Raw genomic sequence first — 18644 nt, forward strand, 5'->3', positions numbered from 1 at the left:
GCATATGTTACAACAGTACAGAACAACTCATGGAAAACTGCACCAGAAATGGAGTGCAGGAGTACTGCAGAAGCAGTAGCAACTGTTAAAATAGTAGAATGGAAGAGTAACATCTATTACAGGAATAAAAACGTGAATCAGAGCTTACAACTTCAGAGGAAGACAAGAACTCAACTACTGTCTGTCACTAAGAGGAAAAGAAGTAATTTCTCTATTGCAAAACTTGAAATTTAAGCAAAACTGGCAGAATTTAAGACAAAAAATTAAGTACCTTCAGGTTGTAAGAGAGCTGTTGAAGGCAAGAAATCTGCAGAATATATCCAGGTATTATCACACAGAAAATTTTCTTTAAAAAGATACCACAAAAGGAACAGAAATTACACTGAACAGAAGGGCTGAGAAAGATCACTTCCACAGAAGGTAGCAAAGAGGTAAAGAACAGAGGTATGTATCTCAGTGTATGCCAAAGAGATAGAAAAGTTGCTTAAAATTAAAGCGCTGCTTATCACAATGCTTTGTACACAAAATTTCTACAGTTCTGTTGGGTTCCTAAGAATTCACTGCTTTCCATCATGCAACAGTTCACTCCCCCAGTTTACTTCCCTTTCTCTTCACTTGAGCCTGTGTGGTTCCATCACAGCAGAAAGTCTGATGCTGTCATAATTGATTTTATCTGCAGAAAGCTGCTAAGGACAAACCAAAGCTGCATAGTTATTGTGACCTTTAAGAAACTGAAGATCTGGCCTTTTTGAGCGCTACATGGAAAGTTCAAAGCAGCACATTAAACACTACGCTCCATGATAGAAAAGCATGTTGCAAATAGAAGATTTCACAGTATTTCCAATTACAAGGTCAAAAAATTTATAACAAAGGAATACAGTAACTTGCCCAAAAGGAGGTTCTAGCTCTATTACTACACTGACTTACATTCTCACCCAAAAAATTAAGAAAAAGCTTTTTATACTGCATAACACTCCATAAAAAACTGAAAAAGACAAATCCATATTCTGATCATCATACAGAGCCAACGGAAAACATTTGCTGTGAGTTTGGAAAACTCATTAAAATACATTAAGAACCCAAGAAAACATACATCAAATCAGGACAGTATTCTTTCATGTAATTCAGTGCTAATGAGAAAGGCAGTGTGAAACTTCTCATTTTGCCACAAGTCTCTGCCTTTCCACACCACACACAGGATTCCATTTGAAAGCTAAACTGGACAGAAGAGCTCATGCGCCATTTCCCTGTAGTTTTTCCTCTCTTTCATTGTCTTAAACTTTCACCACTCCGTCTTATTCTTTCATTATTCACTCAAACCCTATGTTGTAGCTGAATTTGTTTATTTTGATCCATGATAGTCCCACTCTCATACTCCTCCTCCTAGTTCCAGTCCCCACCAACTCACATCTCTCAGGTTTTCAGTACGTGCAAAATACAGCAGACAACATCAAGGAAGGCAGTACTTACAGACAGGTTTTCCCCTCCCAGCAATTTCTTTTCTACGCTATTGCTTCTTCATTTTTTGTATTAGAATCGCTCAAAGTCTCTGCAGTAATTATCAGTTGCTAGAACTCATATGTAGAAAATGATTGGGTTGAGTTGGACTATTTCCGGAATAAACTCCTTACTTCTGTAACGTAATTCTTACCAACATTTTTTATATATTTTTTTTTTACTCACTTGGCCACAGACTGGATAACTTTAGAAGATGTATCCTTAATATTAGTGAAAAATCGCTCTGTTCCACCCCTCAGAATATCGAAGAACCCTCCATAAGTCTGGTCACATTCCGCAACGGTCAAGCCTAGAATAGTTGAATAAAAATAACTGTACTTTAAGTCACATCCAAACTAAAGAAAATTGCCCACAAAGCTGTAAAGTGAAAGCGTATACAGGCCAAGCTTTGCTGTAAGGCTCACAGTATTAAAGACCTCCTTAACCACAAACTACACAAAAAAAATGACACCTGTGTGGTAAAGAGCTACAAGTAAATCACTTAACAAATTGTTTAATTGACTGTATTTAGGAGAAAGCAGAACAAGATTTGTACTGGTGAAGCATTTCTTTCATATTGTTTCTGCAAGAAAACACTATCTTTTGTTTACTATCAGTCTCAACATGCAGTATTTCATCAGCAAGTCAACTTAAGCATCTCCAGTAAAATGACATTTTGAAGCAGGGCTTCAAAAGGAAGGTGACATAAGTTACATTTTAAGCATGCAGTCCCAGCTAGCAACATTCCACCATTAACGGAAAACAGCACTGCATCCTGCACAAAACAGACAGCCAGACAGAATTTTGATTAGAATCACACAATCAGAGGGATTTAAAAGGACCCCTAAAGATCATCAAGTCCAACCCCCTGCTGAAGCAGGTTCCCTAAAGTAGGTTATACTGGTTTCGAATATCTCCGAAGAACGACAACTTCACAGCCTCCCTGGGCAGCCTGCTTCAATGTTTTGTCACCTTCACAGTGAAGACAACTTCCCCTATGCTCGTATGGAACTTCCTGTGTTCCAGTTTGTGCCCACTGCCCCTTGTTCTGTCACCGGGCTCAACTGAAAAGAGCGTTCCTACTAGGAAGGTATATTTTCCACAGCAATTTATATGCAGATGAAATTATTGCAGTAAATATTACCCAGCTTTCCTCTTGAGCTTTAATGCCTTCTTACTGTCAATTCAGTATAAGTAATAAAAACAAGAAAAAGTGAATACAATATGAAATATTCCATGGCTGTGTTTTACCTTAATCATGTTAAGCTCCAAATTCACATGAAATATATGAAAAGGTGGTTGCTGAGACTGCTTTTTATTACAAAACCAAATGCAAGCAAGCCAATCCAGCTTTCATTTTCTTTACTACACTAAATGCAAGTATTTACAACAAAATGAACCCTATAATACTTACATTTCTAGAAAGAACATGCCAGCTTTTAAATCATCTTGGAAGCATGTTTTGGTTGAGTCAAGTACATACTGTTAGTTTAACCACTGTTTTTCTTCAGATGATGCCACAGCTTCTTCTCACCACTGAAGTTTTTTGGCACAACCCAGCACAATTGTTTCTTAGTTAGCTGGGCTCAAGCCAGCACCAGCAATGGCTGTCTCTGAATATAATGACTGTAGTGTCAGTAAACTGCTCAGCGACTTCCACCACATGTACTAAAGTTTTCATCACAGCACTTCTCAAAGGATTTTCAGCAGTTAAATCTTAAGCTCTCACTTTTCAGTGAACACAAATATCATATGTCTCGCTGAATTGGAAAGTTTAGTTTATAGTGAATTCTTTTTACTCTTTTTTTTTTTTTTTTTTTTTGCTATAATTCTTACAGCTCATTTGATCAGCCACTGTCATAAAACTTTAGTTCATCCCAAATTCCTCCCCATCTACAGGTTAATAACACATTTTGGCTTCAATTATTTTACAAAGAAAACCAAATTTTATTTTCCCAGCAACAAACTATTTGTGTTAGCAACATACAACCAAACTCTAAGGAAAAAGAAAACAAAAGCTTAGAAAGACCAATAATAGACCAATAAAGACCAATAGTCTGTATTTGTGAAAAATGTTTAAAATACCTAAATTCTTTCCCCAAATGCAAAATATGCAATTGGTGCATTGAGACGCCTTTTTTTGCACATACCTGCATTGTACATATTGTTGAGCTGTCCTGCAGGCTTGGAGCTCTGTGAAACAGAGGTCACAGATATTCGAGGCTGAGCATTGTTTCCATAGCCTCCATTTTGTTCCAAGAGCTGTGGAGATTAATAACCACTGAAGATTTTCTTCTTCATTTAGCCAACTCATAAAAATCAACTAACAAAGTGTAACTTGGTGAGAACAACCATGCAACCAATTTCTTAGGCTCCGGAGAAAGCCAGGCAGCTCAACTACGCTACTCATACTCAGTTTCACTGTAGTCTAAATAAAGCATCAAACAAGAGACACTCCAGAGAGCGTCCTTGCAAGAGGGTTTAAGTTAATGAAGACAGAGCCTTCACGTATTGGAGTTTCTTGTGCATGTTAATTATGATTGAATACAGCATGTTGAACAGAGCACTTGCCTACTAAAGAATGATTTAGGAACAAGACATTTTCATCAATACGCAGTAAGAATTGCAACTAGTTTATTTTAATGTCATGTAAATTCTGTGTTGTTGGTTTTTTTAAGTGTATTTTTTAAAGGCTACATTTAAGTTATACAGATCTATTCAATTTCAAAAGAAGGCAGTGTGAAGTTTTCGAAAGACTGAGAAATGGAGGGCCTGCACTGACATTTATTTCTAAGCTCACATCAGATAAGTAATGAGACCTACTCAATAATACTCTTTCATAAGATTCCTTTACCTCCGTGATGGGGGATTTAGGATTCACATTCCTAGCTGCTGCAATCTCCTGCAGCTGATTCACAAGTTCAGTGATTGACAATCTCTCCTCTGGGTTCACCTTCAAAGTGGAGCCTAAAAAACATGGTTCAGACAATGTAACAGATGTCCTTCTGAGGCCTTCTTCCAGCAGAGATAACTTCTTCACTGCAGCCTCAAATATACAGAACAGTGTACAGCAAATACTAAACTCATACAAAAGTATCACTGTTTTAAGAAGTAACCTTCAAGAAATACCTTTAGGGTTAAGAATACATCACAGAACATACTTCAGGGGTGCATTCATAAACAACCTCAAAAGTAATGCTGTATTTAATGTTGTTGGAGCTGGAATCATATTTCCAGCACTGCAACTGAAGGTTTTGGTAAACTATTTAAACGCTAAGGGAAAAGGTATTTCTAAAGCAAATTCAAAGAAATGAGTCAAAACACTTGTCATTCCTACAACATGCCTCAAGCCCAAAGCATGATAGGTGACAGCTCTAAAGTACAGAAGTTTAATTTGAAGGCTTGCTTTGTCTTTAACTATAGATCAAAATTTTGAATAAAATGAGAAGTTGTAATAGTTATCCTTTTGACTACAGAGTAGTTAAGTAGAAGTCAGTAAGATTTAATTCCTAGAAATATAATGCAAGCACAAAATTGCATCAATAAAAACACTAAACTAAATAACATCATAAACTTACGGATGAGATCATGAAATACAGAGTAGCGGGTGTCATTCTGTGGAATGGCATATTTTCCATTGACTATGCGAAGTTTAGCTCCATCTTCAAAGGGATGTTGTCTAAAACATAGCAGGTACAGGATACAGCCCAAAGCCTAAAAAGAGATAAAGGCAGAAGTATTTAATTTAGGCAGCGATAATTAAAACTGAATTTCAGATTGTGATTAGGCTTCCTAGTACTGCTTGCAAATCACAGGTTTCAATCATCAAGTGTTGACTCATGGAACCCTTTACATATTTGCAGTACTTTCAAGATCAGCTTCAGACTCCTTCTGAAATAGTCTTGGTGTTACTCTGAGGAGAGAAACAGTGAAACATTCACTTGACTTGTCAGTTAGAGCACTCCTACTACCAAAGTTGCCTCTAAATAAGATTGTGATTTCTTTTTTCCCCTTAAGTACAGTTTTCAGATGTAAGAATTCTTGTATTGATATGTTTTTAAAAATCATATGTCCATTTTACAAATTTTGCCACATATATCAAAGTGAATACTTGAAACATTGAGCATGTTCAAGAATCATAGAATCATTATGGTTGGAAAAGATCTCCAAGATCATCTAAGTCCAACCCTGCACCTACCACTAATCTTGCCCACAAAACTATGTCTCTAAGTACCATATCTACAAGTTTCTTGAACACCTCCAGGGACGGTGACTCAATCACCTCCATGGGCAGCCTATTGCAATGCCTCTAGTACTCTTTTTGATAAGACTTTTTTTTTTTTTTTTAATTTTCAATCTGAACCTCCCCTGGTACAACTTGAGGGCATTCCCTCTAGTGTGATCACTTATCTGGCAGAAGAAGCCAACCTCCTCCTTTTAGACAGCTGTGGAGTGCAATAGCATCTCCCCTGAGCACCCTCTTCTTCAGACTCAACAATCCCAGTTCCCTCAGACAATCTCATAGGACTAGTGCTTTAGGCTCCTCACAGCTTCACTGCCCTTTCTTTCACACCTAACAAATTCAAAGTAGACTGGCAGGCAAAAAAGAAATATAAACTGAGTGGGGGGAAAAAAAAAAAAAAAAAAAAAAAAAAAGCCTTGTAATTACCTCACCATAGCAAGTCTTAAATCTCACAACAAAGGCATCCTGACTCACTCGAAAGGAAGAAAGCTCACTGAACCTGGGGACACTGCCATTAATTAATACTGACTCTCAGCAGAAAGAACTGCCACAAATTGAAAAGAGGAAATAGTAAAAGAAAATGATTTCCTTCAGTGAAGTTGTTTTATTTGGTTGGTTTTGTTTTGTGATGGGTTTTTGTTTGGTTTGGTCATTTTTTGGAGGGGGAACAAATTTTTTAAAACAAATCAAGATACTGTTATTTACTATTTACTATTATTTAATTATCCCTCAGACCGCTTCAGGAAATAAGAGATACTTTAAAATTACTATAAAAATAAAATACTATAAAAATAAAATTATACAACCTTTATTATATAAAGGTTTTATACTATAGTTGCATGAATAAAAGAGTCCAAATTCTGAAAAAAAAACTTATGAAAACTACAGATATTAAAAAAGCAAGACCTGGAAGATGCCTTACACAGCCTAGAAGTCTCCTAGCAGAACCAGAGTTTGAAACTTTACTCCTTAGTAAGGAGCCCACTCACATTTCCAAAAGCTTTACTAATGGAAACATATGAAGCAGCTTGCAAGCAAAGGATAATTTCAACACAGAAAAATATTTATGACAAGACTCATTTCTGTAGAATTGAGTTTAATTTCAGTTCAAGAAATGACATTAAATAAGTGCAATTAATACCTGCCTCAACTTTTAATTTCTTTCTAGTTAATGTGTTTATTTTCAGAAAATCTCCAGACTTCAGTAGGAAATACACACACACAAAAAAAAAACAGACTGAGCCTGAAAACATAACCTACTAAGTACCTAATCACAATCCATGTAGCTGATAACTAATACTTCTTCCACACTATTGTTTTAAGCACAGCAGTTCTTCTGCCTTCATGCTTTTAAGCTCACACTATAAGTAACCACGAACGTTACCATACCTACATGCTTCTTCCTTGGAAAAGCTATCATTCAGCTCGCTAACAGCAAACTACAGATCAGTCACACTTTGAGACAGCTATATGATTCTGCAAAATTCAGTGCACGTTTTCACTGAAACCAGAATGCAAAGATAAAAAAAAAAAAAAACAAAAAAAAAAACCAACAACACAGAACAAGTTCCAAAGAGATCATGATAAATGCAACAGACCTTCCAAAGACACAGTAGAAGACAACCAGCATGTTAATACCAACAGATTCAGTTAATTTAAACAAAAGAAATGCATCTGCTCTTTTCAGTAAGGCTTTTGTTAATTGATGTTCTTGCTGTGTTTAATTGGATGTAATCTTAGTTAAGATTGTCAGCTTTTAAGGCATGTGAAATGACCAAGTTGTCAGAAAAGCTTTTGTTTGTTTTTTCACCTGGTACATAAAAAAATAAATCACTGATGGATTAGATGTTAAATCTTAAGCTAAGAAACTGAATGAAGTTCTGAAATCCCAGCTGAAATCTGAAGAGCCTGTTACTACAATTTCTCAGTTTGACTTCTGACACATGTCAGATACAGATACAGTTGAAGAACTTGACGCTATCTCTTTAAAAAGACATCCAATAAACTAAAAGATTCCTAAATGCAAAGTTACTGGGTAGTATCTCTGTACTGCAGCAGTATTGCATAACTAGAATGTAAAAGAATTAAGACTTACAACAGCTTTCTCAGTGAACATTGACAGTTCATGTTCTTTGCTACACAAAACATGAACAATCCAACTTTATTAATATCTTAACTACACAGATGCAAAACCTAGATGTAATAAGTTTTAAATCAATTTAGCAATAGGCTGTTCAAGGATTACATGCATAGCATAAAAAGAAAATTCAAATTAAAAGAATCTTAAAGACTTCATAGCAGTAAGCTCCCCCAAAGCAATAGTTCTATGGAATATAGAAGAAAGTTAATTATTGCTTTTCACAGTGGAAGACAAGCTAGAACTGTGGGGGAAAAAAAACAAAACACATGAATTCAATATCTCACTACTTGAATATTTCAATACATTGTTCACGCTACTTAAGTTGGTTTTGACGAACAGTTTAACCCACACTTATTTTGTGTTTTTTACAAAAGTGAAATACAAACTGCAAAACCAGTTTAATTATGAGCCCAAGCCATTATGATACAAAAGAATTTCTTACCCAAATGTCCTGCTTTTCACTGATTGGAAAATTAGAATATAAATCTATCATCTCTGGTGTCCTGTACATCGGTGTTGTATTCCTGGTGATCTGCAGAAGACAGAATCTCTTGAAGCAGAAACCTGAACAAACTCTAACGACATTCAGTAAAGGAAACAGAAAGCTACCTATTCTGTGTGGACAGTTCATTTTGAAATTTCAGACTTGTCAACTGTCAACGAAGACACCATTAACAGAGTCATGGACTAGTCACAAGGGCTTTCATAGAACAACGGGTAAAGGTTGAAGGACTCAGAATAAAACTAATCTTCAAGAATCTTTCCATAACACAGAAGATTTAAAATGGAGATGAACACAAATCAAGAAAATCAGCAACAAAACAGGAAGTGAATTCATGCTCCAGTACATATATCTCTTGTTTCCTCATCACACTTACTGACAGCGTATAGACAAAATCAAATATTTACATGTGTTACAAGGATCCACTGAGATAAGACTTTTTTTTTTTTTTTTTTTTTTTTGCATACACTATATAAAGCAATGGTACATAATTACCTTTCCTTCTCTGGAAACCAATGGATTACTCTACAATGGCAAAGGTTTCCAAAACAGTGGAAGGTTAAAAGAGGCATGATATCAGAGGTTGTATTCATGAATTTTAAATGCCAGTGTATTTCATCATACTTAAAGTCTAAGACCAGTTGATGGATTATATTGGATTTACCAGCATTACTCTTCCGTCAAAACTAAGAACAAGTGCACTTTGGAAAAACCAAATGCATGTTTAACATCATCACTGTAGTTCTGGGAGCAGAGCAATACTGCCTGTTTTTAAGGGACAGACAACATTCAACACCCTGTTTTGACTGCAATTAGAAGAAACTCTTTTAATCTGGTATTCCCCTATCAGATTACAGAATGGACACTACTCGAGCTGAAGCAGTGGTTACAGGCAGCTAGAGAAAACAAGCAGTGTTAACTGCAAGCCAGTTAAAATGAACTCCAGCAACATAAATAGCCCTACAAGAATCTTCACTTGTCCTAGAAGTTACACAAACTAAGAGCAGATTACTAACAGAAAATGAAGTCTACTGTCAACATCAACAACGATAAGATATTCTTACCTCTTCTTCAACCAGTGCTCTCTTTTGTGCAGACCAGCTGTAGTCAGGATAATAAGCTACTGTTGTAGCACTACCAAAGTCACAAAGTTTAATCGTTCCTTGGTTACTAATAAGCAAGTTCTCCACCTTAAAAAAAAGAGGTAGAACAAAATGAAAATACCTCTTTTTGAAGGGTAAAACGCGTGATTCAAATATCAAATCATGTGTGCATATACACACGCAAAAATATTTCACTACAGTCTATTTCTTTGTTCACAAGTAAATAACAATTTCAAACAACGATAAGTTCAATGTATGTGGCAGCAATACAGACAATCTTTAGGAGGAATCATGAAACAAGTGATCCAAATAACAAATGGACATCCAAGGAACAGGAAATAAACCCAAGGGGAAAAAAAAACACATATTAGTGTCAGAGAATAGATTAGCGCTTCCAAGAGGCCACTTGTATATGCAGCATCTTGAAATCCAAACGTTTTCATCTATAAAACTGAACACTGTTAATGCTATTGTAGTGGAACAATGGTTAGGACCACTGTAGATAAAAAAAAAAAAAAAAGTAATAGAAAAGAAACGGGCTGCAAGGAGATGCCTAGAAAGATGCAGCCATGACTTTTTGAGGAAACAGAAACCAGCTATTTGAGAACTATGTGCTGCCTGAACATTTAACTGGCCCTTTTCTTCTTAGTAATCCAGCTGCTTTACATGGCTCTGTGAAACTGGGATGAAAATTAGAAGAGAATAGAAGAGTGGGTCCAGAGTAGGTGTATTATAAGATCACAACAACAAAAGAGCTGGAAAAGAACTTGCATTTCTACATAAAGACAAGAAAGGGAATGCATGCGCCTTTTAATTTTTCCAACATTAAAGTGCCAAACTTCAGATAGCCAGAGCTGGCTTCCCTTTCCCCACTGACACTACTACATTTCTGGATGTCCTTCCTCAACACCTCAGCTTTCAGAACTATCCTTTCTCAGATGTGCTCCTTCTTCCACCATAAAGTCATTTTTGACTACCCCCAGGATTATGCTGAGCTGGTTGTATCTATCTCAACAAGTAAAATGAATTCTTTTCTGTCGAAAAACATTTTACAGAATCACAGAATCACCCGGGTTGGAAGGGACCCCAAGGATCATGTAGTTCCAACCCCCCTGCCTAGCAGGGCCACCAAACATACACATTCAGATCAGGTTGCCCAGGACCCCGTCCAACCTGGCCTTGAACACGTCCAAGGACGGGGCATCCACAACCTCCCTGGGCAGCCCGTTCCAGGGCCTAACCACTCTCCTTGTAAAGAACTTCCCCCTAACATCCAACCTAAATCTTCCCTCCCTCAACTTGGATCCATTTCGCCTAGTCCTGCAGTTATCAGCCCTTTTGAAGAGTTTACTCCCCTCCTGGGTGTAGGTTCCCTTCAGGTATTGATAGGCTGCAATGAGGTCACCCTGCAGCCTTCTCTTCTCCAGGCTGAACAAGCCCAACTCCCTCAGCCTGTCCTCATAGGGGAGGTGCTCCAGCCCCCTGATCATCTTAGTTGCCCTCCTCTGGACCCTTTCCAAAATCTCTATGTCTTTCTTGTACTGAGGGCTTCACACCTGGACACAGTACTCCAGATGGGGCCTCACAAGAGCCGAGTAGAGAGGGACAATCACCTCCCTGTCCCTGCTGGCCACCCCTCTCCTGATGGAGCCCAGGATCCCATTTGCCTTTCGAGCTGCCAGAGCGCACTGCTGGCTCATGTTCAGTCTCTCGTCCATCAGGACCCCCAGGTCCCTCTCTGCTGAGCTGCTCTCAAGGACCACTCCTCCCAGCCTGTACAGGTGCCTGGGGTTCTTCCGGCCCAAATGCAAAACCTTGCACTTTGCCGTGTTGAACCTCATCAGGTTCACCCAAGCCCTATTTCCTTGCTTCTCTGCACAATATGAAGGGCAGGCGATGACAAGAGGTAATGGCTTCAAACTAAAAGATGGAGATTTAGATGAAATGTTAGGAAGAAATTCTTTACTCAGGGAATGGTGAAGCACTGGCACAGGCTGCCCAGAGTAGCTGTGGATGCCTCATACTCAGGGGGTGTACAGGGGCAGATTGGATGGTGCTTTGAGCAACGTGATCTACCAAAAGGTATCCCTGCCCAAGACAGTGAGGTCAAAATTAGAAGATCGTTAAGTTCTCTTCCAATTCAAACCATTCCTTGATTCTGTGATTCAATATCAAACATACCTTAAATAATAGAAGGAGTTATAGTATCACCGAAGGAAAAAAATTAAAAAAACAAATTCAGGCTTTTGTGAGCTTATGTCTTGTTCTGTGCTTTGAAGTTTGCTAGTAATTTAGAATATTTCAGCTGGTTATTATGGTCTCTGCCACACAGACTAGCTGTAAAGTTCAAGTTGTGATAATTGAAATATCAGATAAACACTGACAGCTTATCAATCACACTAGCTTGGAATTTTTCCAAAGCAGAAACTACCTGGATTTTTACAATGCTGTACACACCCATTCTATGTGCAAAGGTATTCAGGCAAAAATGAATGGATAAACAAGAGAAGAACACCAAGAACATAGAAAGTGACATTTCTATACGAAGTTGAACTTTAAGCTGTACTGCAGAAACTTCACTAATACCCTAATACTTTTGGTCCAAATAATCTAGAAAACCTTCTTGGATTCCAGCTTGTCTCCTAAAAAACACACTGCCATCACAGACCTCATTTGAAAGTAAGGTCAAAACTTTGATCTACAATTTTTTTTTATGCTGCTGACTGCTTTCCAGAAAACACAGCATAGCTAAGTGAACTCTATCTGATACTTGATTATACAGGTCCTTGCCCAACTATCAACTAACTTGGGTCTAATTAAGGTCCCAACATCTATCATTTCCTCTTGCTCTACAGCCTCTAATACAAAGCCAACAGGAAATAAAACTGTTGCCTCTTTCTATTTTATATCTGACAAGATCATCTCTTGATTAAAAAAACTGGTCGAACATAGCACTGGCTCAGCTATAAAACAGTTGAGATAAAAAAAGCATTTTTCTCACAGAGGTAAAAAAATTCATATTTATTAGTAACTACTAATAATACTTTTAGAGAGAAAAGAGATACCTTTTCTGTTCATAGACATAAAAGACTTCAGCAAAGTATACAAAATTTTATTCTACAAAGTATTACCAAAGAAGTTTAATGCAGACTTGGTTAAAATCTCTTACTTAAGATTACCTACAAAACTGCTTGCCAGCACTGAGCAATTTTCCTTAGCAAAACTACAAATCATACTATAACTCTAGTTACTTTTTAATCAAAAAACCACCTCTAGTTCAACTTCATCAGCAAACCATGTTGTGTGACATCTGTCATCTTATTTAGGTTAAGTACAATACGTACTAACACCACATACACAAGAAAAAATGCTTAAAAAGATTAAAGTATTTTGGTGAAGATCTTCATTATACAGTAATGTCAGCAACACAATCCATCTAAACACTATATGCACACACATGCACATATATATACTTTCAAGATTGCCCACTGTAGTCAGTCAACAGCCTAAACACCAGCTTTACAGGCTCTTTCTGCTATTTAAAAACTCTGTATTTAAATACCTTTAAATCTCTATGGATAATAGGTGGCTTCTGTTTATGCATATGCTGCACTGCTCGGCAGGTCTGATAAAAGATCTTCAGAACTGTGTCACAGGAGATTGGCCCTTTGGGTTCCACTTTCTTTAAGAATTCCACCAGTTGTCCTGGAGAAAAATCAAACAAATTCACATAAGCACATGCAAAATACCATACATCCTGAAAGCCTGTCACGTATAGAGAAACTCTCATCAACAAAGAAGACTTAAAGTATTGAGTTGTAGACAGATATTCTGAAAGTGACAAACCCATGAAGGCTGCCAAAGAAAACAACACTCCCAGGAAATACTCTCCTGCTGTCCCTTCCATGACTAGTCTCAAATACTAAGACGTTCACAGTTATTACATATTTATGATAAAATTTAATTCCCTGAAAGAACATAATGGTCCAGTTATGAAGGTGAACACTAGTTTTATCTGATTAACTTTAAGAGGGTTTTCAGAACTTCCATGCTCTGAAGTAACCTGTGAAAAACAGCTTTAAAAAACAACATGCAGTGCTAAGAAAAGAAATAATATTTACCTTTACACAATTCTGTAAGCAGAAGGAACTCTCCTTGTCCTGTGTCTGATTCTTCTTTCCCTATAGATGCAGCAGAGCAGAACTGGACAATGTTGGGGTGACCTGAAAGTTTTTTCTAGAGACAAAGTGTTCAAGGAAGAAAACTGCCAAGATAGTTTTGTATACAGCAGTTCACAGGCAACTCATTTGAAATGTTAGCTCAACCCAGATATCATTATAGCTGGACTTACAGTACTCAGCAGAACAAGTAAATTCATGTCCAACTGCAGAAACAGACTTCAAGGCAAGCCACTAAGGTAACATGCAAGAAGTTAAAATAAAACATTTCAAAAATACCCTTGTGATTAAGGCTGCAAGGAAACTAGACTTTGTAACACATCTAAGTATTTCTTTTTCTTTTCAACAATGACTGTAAGACATCAACACATGGGTCAGAAACACTGCTGCTCTAGCTAACTGATCTAGAAAGACCTATTGCATCAAACCCTGCCTTTTCACAGAAAGTTGCTCCCAAAGTTATGCCTCCTGTTTATTTCAATGGAAGTGGCAACAAAGAGCACAATAAAAATATTTCACAGAGCAAATTCTCAGCTACAAAATAATTTCTCAGAAGTCATCACCATTAGTCATCACATGCCAGCAATAAAAACGAGCTTGCATGCCACATTGCAAAAATCTGCACCAGTAGAGATGGCCCCCTGCCAAAACACACCACCACCAAAGCTTCACTGCATGACATCCAATGTTTGGTCTCCATAAACATTCAGCAAGCATTGATGAATGTCAGCAGGTACCCCTTTTTCCTCAAGAAATTCAAAGATACCACTCCATCCACACTCTCTTGTCAGACTGCCCCTCTTACCAGCTGTCACACAGCAATGACATCTAATGGAACATCAGAGAGAAAGTTCTACTGTCACATTGCTAACAGCCACTTCTGATGCCACGGACCCACAGCACGCAATAGGAAGCATTACTTCCAGAGCAGCCCTCATAACTTCACAATGCTTAATTCAAAGACAGCACAATAAACTTCACTAATAAAAAAAGCTCAAAAAAAAAAAAAAAAAAAAAAGGAATCTTAATTCAAACTACAACCTTCATCATTTTTTCACTAGTTGCTCAAACATTTAAATTATCAGTTTTTAATGTATGGTAAAGGGAAAAAAAACGTATGAGTGAGCTCAAGGGAGGTTTACACACATCATGCCCATATGGGTTGGTCCTATGTGCACTACATTAGCCAAACACTGAGAACTACACCCATATGACAAACAGTGTTTACAAGCTGCATTCACCAAATCTAGAAAAAAGAAAAAAAGATGACCTAAGAGCAACAAACGTGTAAAACAAAGGACAAGATGAATTCACCATTTAGAATGAACACAAATGTTTTTAGTTCTTAATCTTTTTTTTTTTTTTTTTTTTAAATCATGTTTCTTCTCAGATCTCTCTGCTCAGAGCTGTAGGAAGTACTTTCATTTCAGTTGTATCTCAAAGCGAGCAACTGTTAGCCCTATTAAAATATTTACACAACATGATCAAGTAAGCTGTGAAAAGACATCCAAAGCATTATAAGTTATTCCTGGAAAGATGTAATCAGAGCAGCTAGAAAACACACAGAATTAGGATATTCAGTACTTGAATGTACCCTGTTTAAGGTTTTGATAAATACTGATAACCACACAAAAACATCTGAACAGCTTAAGATCAGTGGTTTTGCTTGCTAATCCTATTGCAATTGAATACTCAGTGGTAGCCAAAAAACAGGAGCATTAATACAGTTATTCAATCACTCTTGAGACAAACAAAGGGTCTTAGAGTAGATGCTGGGGTGCAAGTCCTGACTTTACTTAAAGCCAAACACTGAAAGCGTTATTTTGACATTAAAACACGAGATAACATGACACATTACTAGTTGACATCACAGAGTGAAAACTGTCAAACACACTGACAGTACAGCTTCTGCTTTCTGCTGCATATAACTCTTCCAAAATTCCTTTCCAGATACTTAGTACTATTTTTAAAACCAAGTGTATCGGAGGCAGAAACTATATTACACTGACAGTAAAAGCAACATTTTGTTTACCCGCACCCCCCCCCCCCCCACAAAAAAAAAAACAGCCAGTAAATCCAGTGCATATGAGAGAAGTCTCATTAAGATTTGAATATCATTTTAAATAAAGCCCTAATGAGAAACATTATTTTCTGGTAGACAAAGTGCATGACAAAGTCTACAGCAGCTACTAAAACCACCTGCACACATTAAATTTCTGCAGTTTGAGGAACTGAGCTTGCTGGAATGTCATCATCAGGTTCATCCCAGACCGAAACTCTTGTCTTCCTTAAATGTCAGTACTCCTAAGCAGCGTAAGGCATGGTAGAAATCTGTGGACAGTCTCTTAGAAATGTTTGATAATTAAATCAGAACATTTAAATACGTTCAGAAAAGGATACCATAAAACAAACTTCCTGAATGATAGCTTTGTTCTTTTCTTCCTCATTGGATAACAACCGCTGTCAGAAAACAGAATATTTTGAAAAATGTATGTATTAAAACTTACAGAAAAGTAACACACTGATTTTACATACTTTTTTTAGAACACAAAGGATCAGACAGTCAAAAAGCCTGAAGGAAATGCAACAGGACAGTAGGCAAAATATTACTGCACTGGGACAGACTACTACAAATGTAATGTTCAGTTTTCCAACCATTTGTTCTGTTAATGCCTAGGGACAAGTGAGCAGTGCTAACCTCTGCCACTTAGAAAGGAACTGCTCTGAGTTATCTGTTGTATGAAGCATTCAAGTCTCCTGGTTCCATCATTATGCACTTTACAAATAAAGATCTAACTTCTGTATCAAATCTTTAAAAACAGCCTTTACCCAACTCCATCAAAACTTCTCCAAACATGTAGCCCAGCTTCTAGGTACCTGAGTAATGAGTAACAAAATCCAACATCGCTACTTTTAATATTATTTTGATTTGAAATCAACATTTGAACAGGATCAATCTGAGCATTTGTTAATAGTTCCACAAAGAGAAAGTACAGTTGCCTTCTGTGTGAAGTAGACAGATTGCAAAAGGCTGTCACTGAGAAACAGCTGTGACCAGGTTGAGAACTTGTGAGCTAAAATTAGGAACCCAATCAATAAAAGACATCTAGCAGTCAGGCTCTACTACAAGCTGGTTGATCAAGTGGAGCCTATTGACAAGGCTGTTACTTCAGCTGCAAGAAGCACTGAGCTCACGGGCTCTCATCCTGATGGGGGGATTTCAGTCTCTCAGACATGTGCTGAGAAAACAACACTGAGCTACAAACAATCCAGAAGACTCCCAGAATCCAATGGGAATAAATTCCTGGACCAGGTATTGGACAGATCCACCAGAGGTGAAGCATTACTAGATCTGGTGTTCACCAGTGCAGAGGAAAACATCAAAAGAGGTTAAGGCTGAAGGCATCCTGGGCTGCAGCTACCATGCCCTGGTCAAGTTCATGATCTTGAGGAATGCAAGCATGACAAAGAGCAGAGTTAGGACCCTGAACTTCAGAAGAGGAAACTTCAGGCTGTTTGAGGAATTACTGGATGGGGTCTGCAGGGAAATTCTCCTTAGGGAGGATGGATTTAGAAATGGAACAGAGCTGGCAGTTGCTTAAGATTTCTGACCAGCACAACAGCTAACCATCTCTCAGAAAAAGAAATCAGGTAGAGGAAGTAGGAAACCAGCAAGATTGAGCAAAGACTACTGGTCAAAATGAGGAAAAAGAGGGAAATATATAGACAGTGGAAGCAGGGTGGCCTGGGAAGAACACAGCAGTGCCATCCACACATGCAGAAATGGGATAATGAAAGCCAAGGTGAGTATGGAACCGAACTTGGTGAAGGATGTGAAAAATACCAATAATGGATTCCACAAGTACATCGGTCAGAAGAGAAAGACCAAGGACAGTGTACCCTCTCTGATAAATGACCAGAGAGAACTGGCAACAACAGACATGGAGAACACTCAGATACTCAACCAGTTCTTTGCCTCAGACTTCACTGAGGACCAAGCTTCCCATGCCTCTCATGTACCTGAACCTCTAAGCATGGACTGGGGGAACACAACCATTGTCACTGTAAAAAAATTTCAGGCTGGCTGATGAGACTGAATGTGCCTATGTCTGTGGGGCCACATGACAATGCATCCCAGGGCTCTGAATGAACAAGAGCACATATTAAGGCATACACAAGGTGAAGAAGTGATCTGTAACAGATGACATGGTTTCACTGCAGACGATTCTGCTTGGCGGCCTTCTACAAGAGAGTAACAGTATCAATGGACAAAAGAAGAACAACTGATGCCATCACTGTGGACTTCCGCAAGACTTTTGACACAGTCCCACATACATACTCATCTCTGAGTTGGAAGAATATAGATTTGAAACTGGATGGAGAAGCAATTGTTGGATGATCATAGCTTGAGGTTCATAGCCAGAGGTCAATGGCTCCATGGGCAGGTGGAGGCCAGTGACTAGTGATGTCCATCAGGGATCCTGCTGATTCATGCTGATGCCCTGTAACATCTTTATCAGTGACACAGATGATGGGATTGAGTGCACCCTCAGCAAGTTTGCTGATGACACCCAGCTGAGTGATGCAGTCGCTAAACAGAAGGAAAGGATGCCACCCAGACGGAACCAAACAGCCTTAAGAAGCAATTCTACGTGAATGCAAGGAAGTTAAACTAAGTGAAGTGCAAAGTGCTGCATCTTACTGGGGGCAGCCCCAGACATGAGTACAGACTGGAAGAAGAACAGATTGAGAGCAGCCCTGTGGGGAAGAACCTGGGAATCCGGCAGACAAAAAGCTGGACATGAGCCTCTGGCCCAGGCTCAGTCTTTCAGGCCACACCAAAAGAGGACTGGGCAGGGAAAGTGACTACACCCCTCTAGTCTGTCCTCATGAGGACCCACCTGGAGTACTGCGTCAAAGACCAATGCCCCGAAAATAAAACAGATATAGAGTTATTCAGGTTCAGAGAAGGGCCACAAAG

General features: G+C 38.2%; 1 protein-coding gene across 1 annotated transcript in view; it reads right to left on the minus strand.

Annotated features, from left to right (window-relative positions):
- Positions 1–18644, minus strand: part of GAK (cyclin G associated kinase) — a 67855-nt gene that overhangs the window by 41169 nt on the left and 8042 nt on the right. The window contains exons 3-11 of the mRNA XM_042866223.1: positions 16064–16123; positions 13607–13721; positions 13048–13190; positions 9447–9572; positions 8323–8412; positions 5076–5211; positions 4352–4464; positions 3648–3759; positions 1684–1807 (exon numbers count right to left, since the gene is read on the minus strand). Coding sequence (XP_042722157.1) covers positions 1684–1807; positions 3648–3759; positions 4352–4464; positions 5076–5211; positions 8323–8412; positions 9447–9572; positions 13048–13190; positions 13607–13721; positions 16064–16123 — 1019 coding nt within the window. The remainder of the gene's footprint in view (positions 1–1683; positions 1808–3647; positions 3760–4351; positions 4465–5075; positions 5212–8322; positions 8413–9446; positions 9573–13047; positions 13191–13606; positions 13722–16063; positions 16124–18644) is intronic.

This window comes from Lagopus leucura, unplaced genomic scaffold, assembly GCF_019238085.1.
Source record: "Lagopus leucura isolate 7727_CA_CO unplaced genomic scaffold, USGS_WTPT01 Super-Scaffold_810, whole genome shotgun sequence".
Taxonomy (NCBI): domain Eukaryota; kingdom Metazoa; phylum Chordata; class Aves; order Galliformes; family Phasianidae; genus Lagopus; species Lagopus leucura.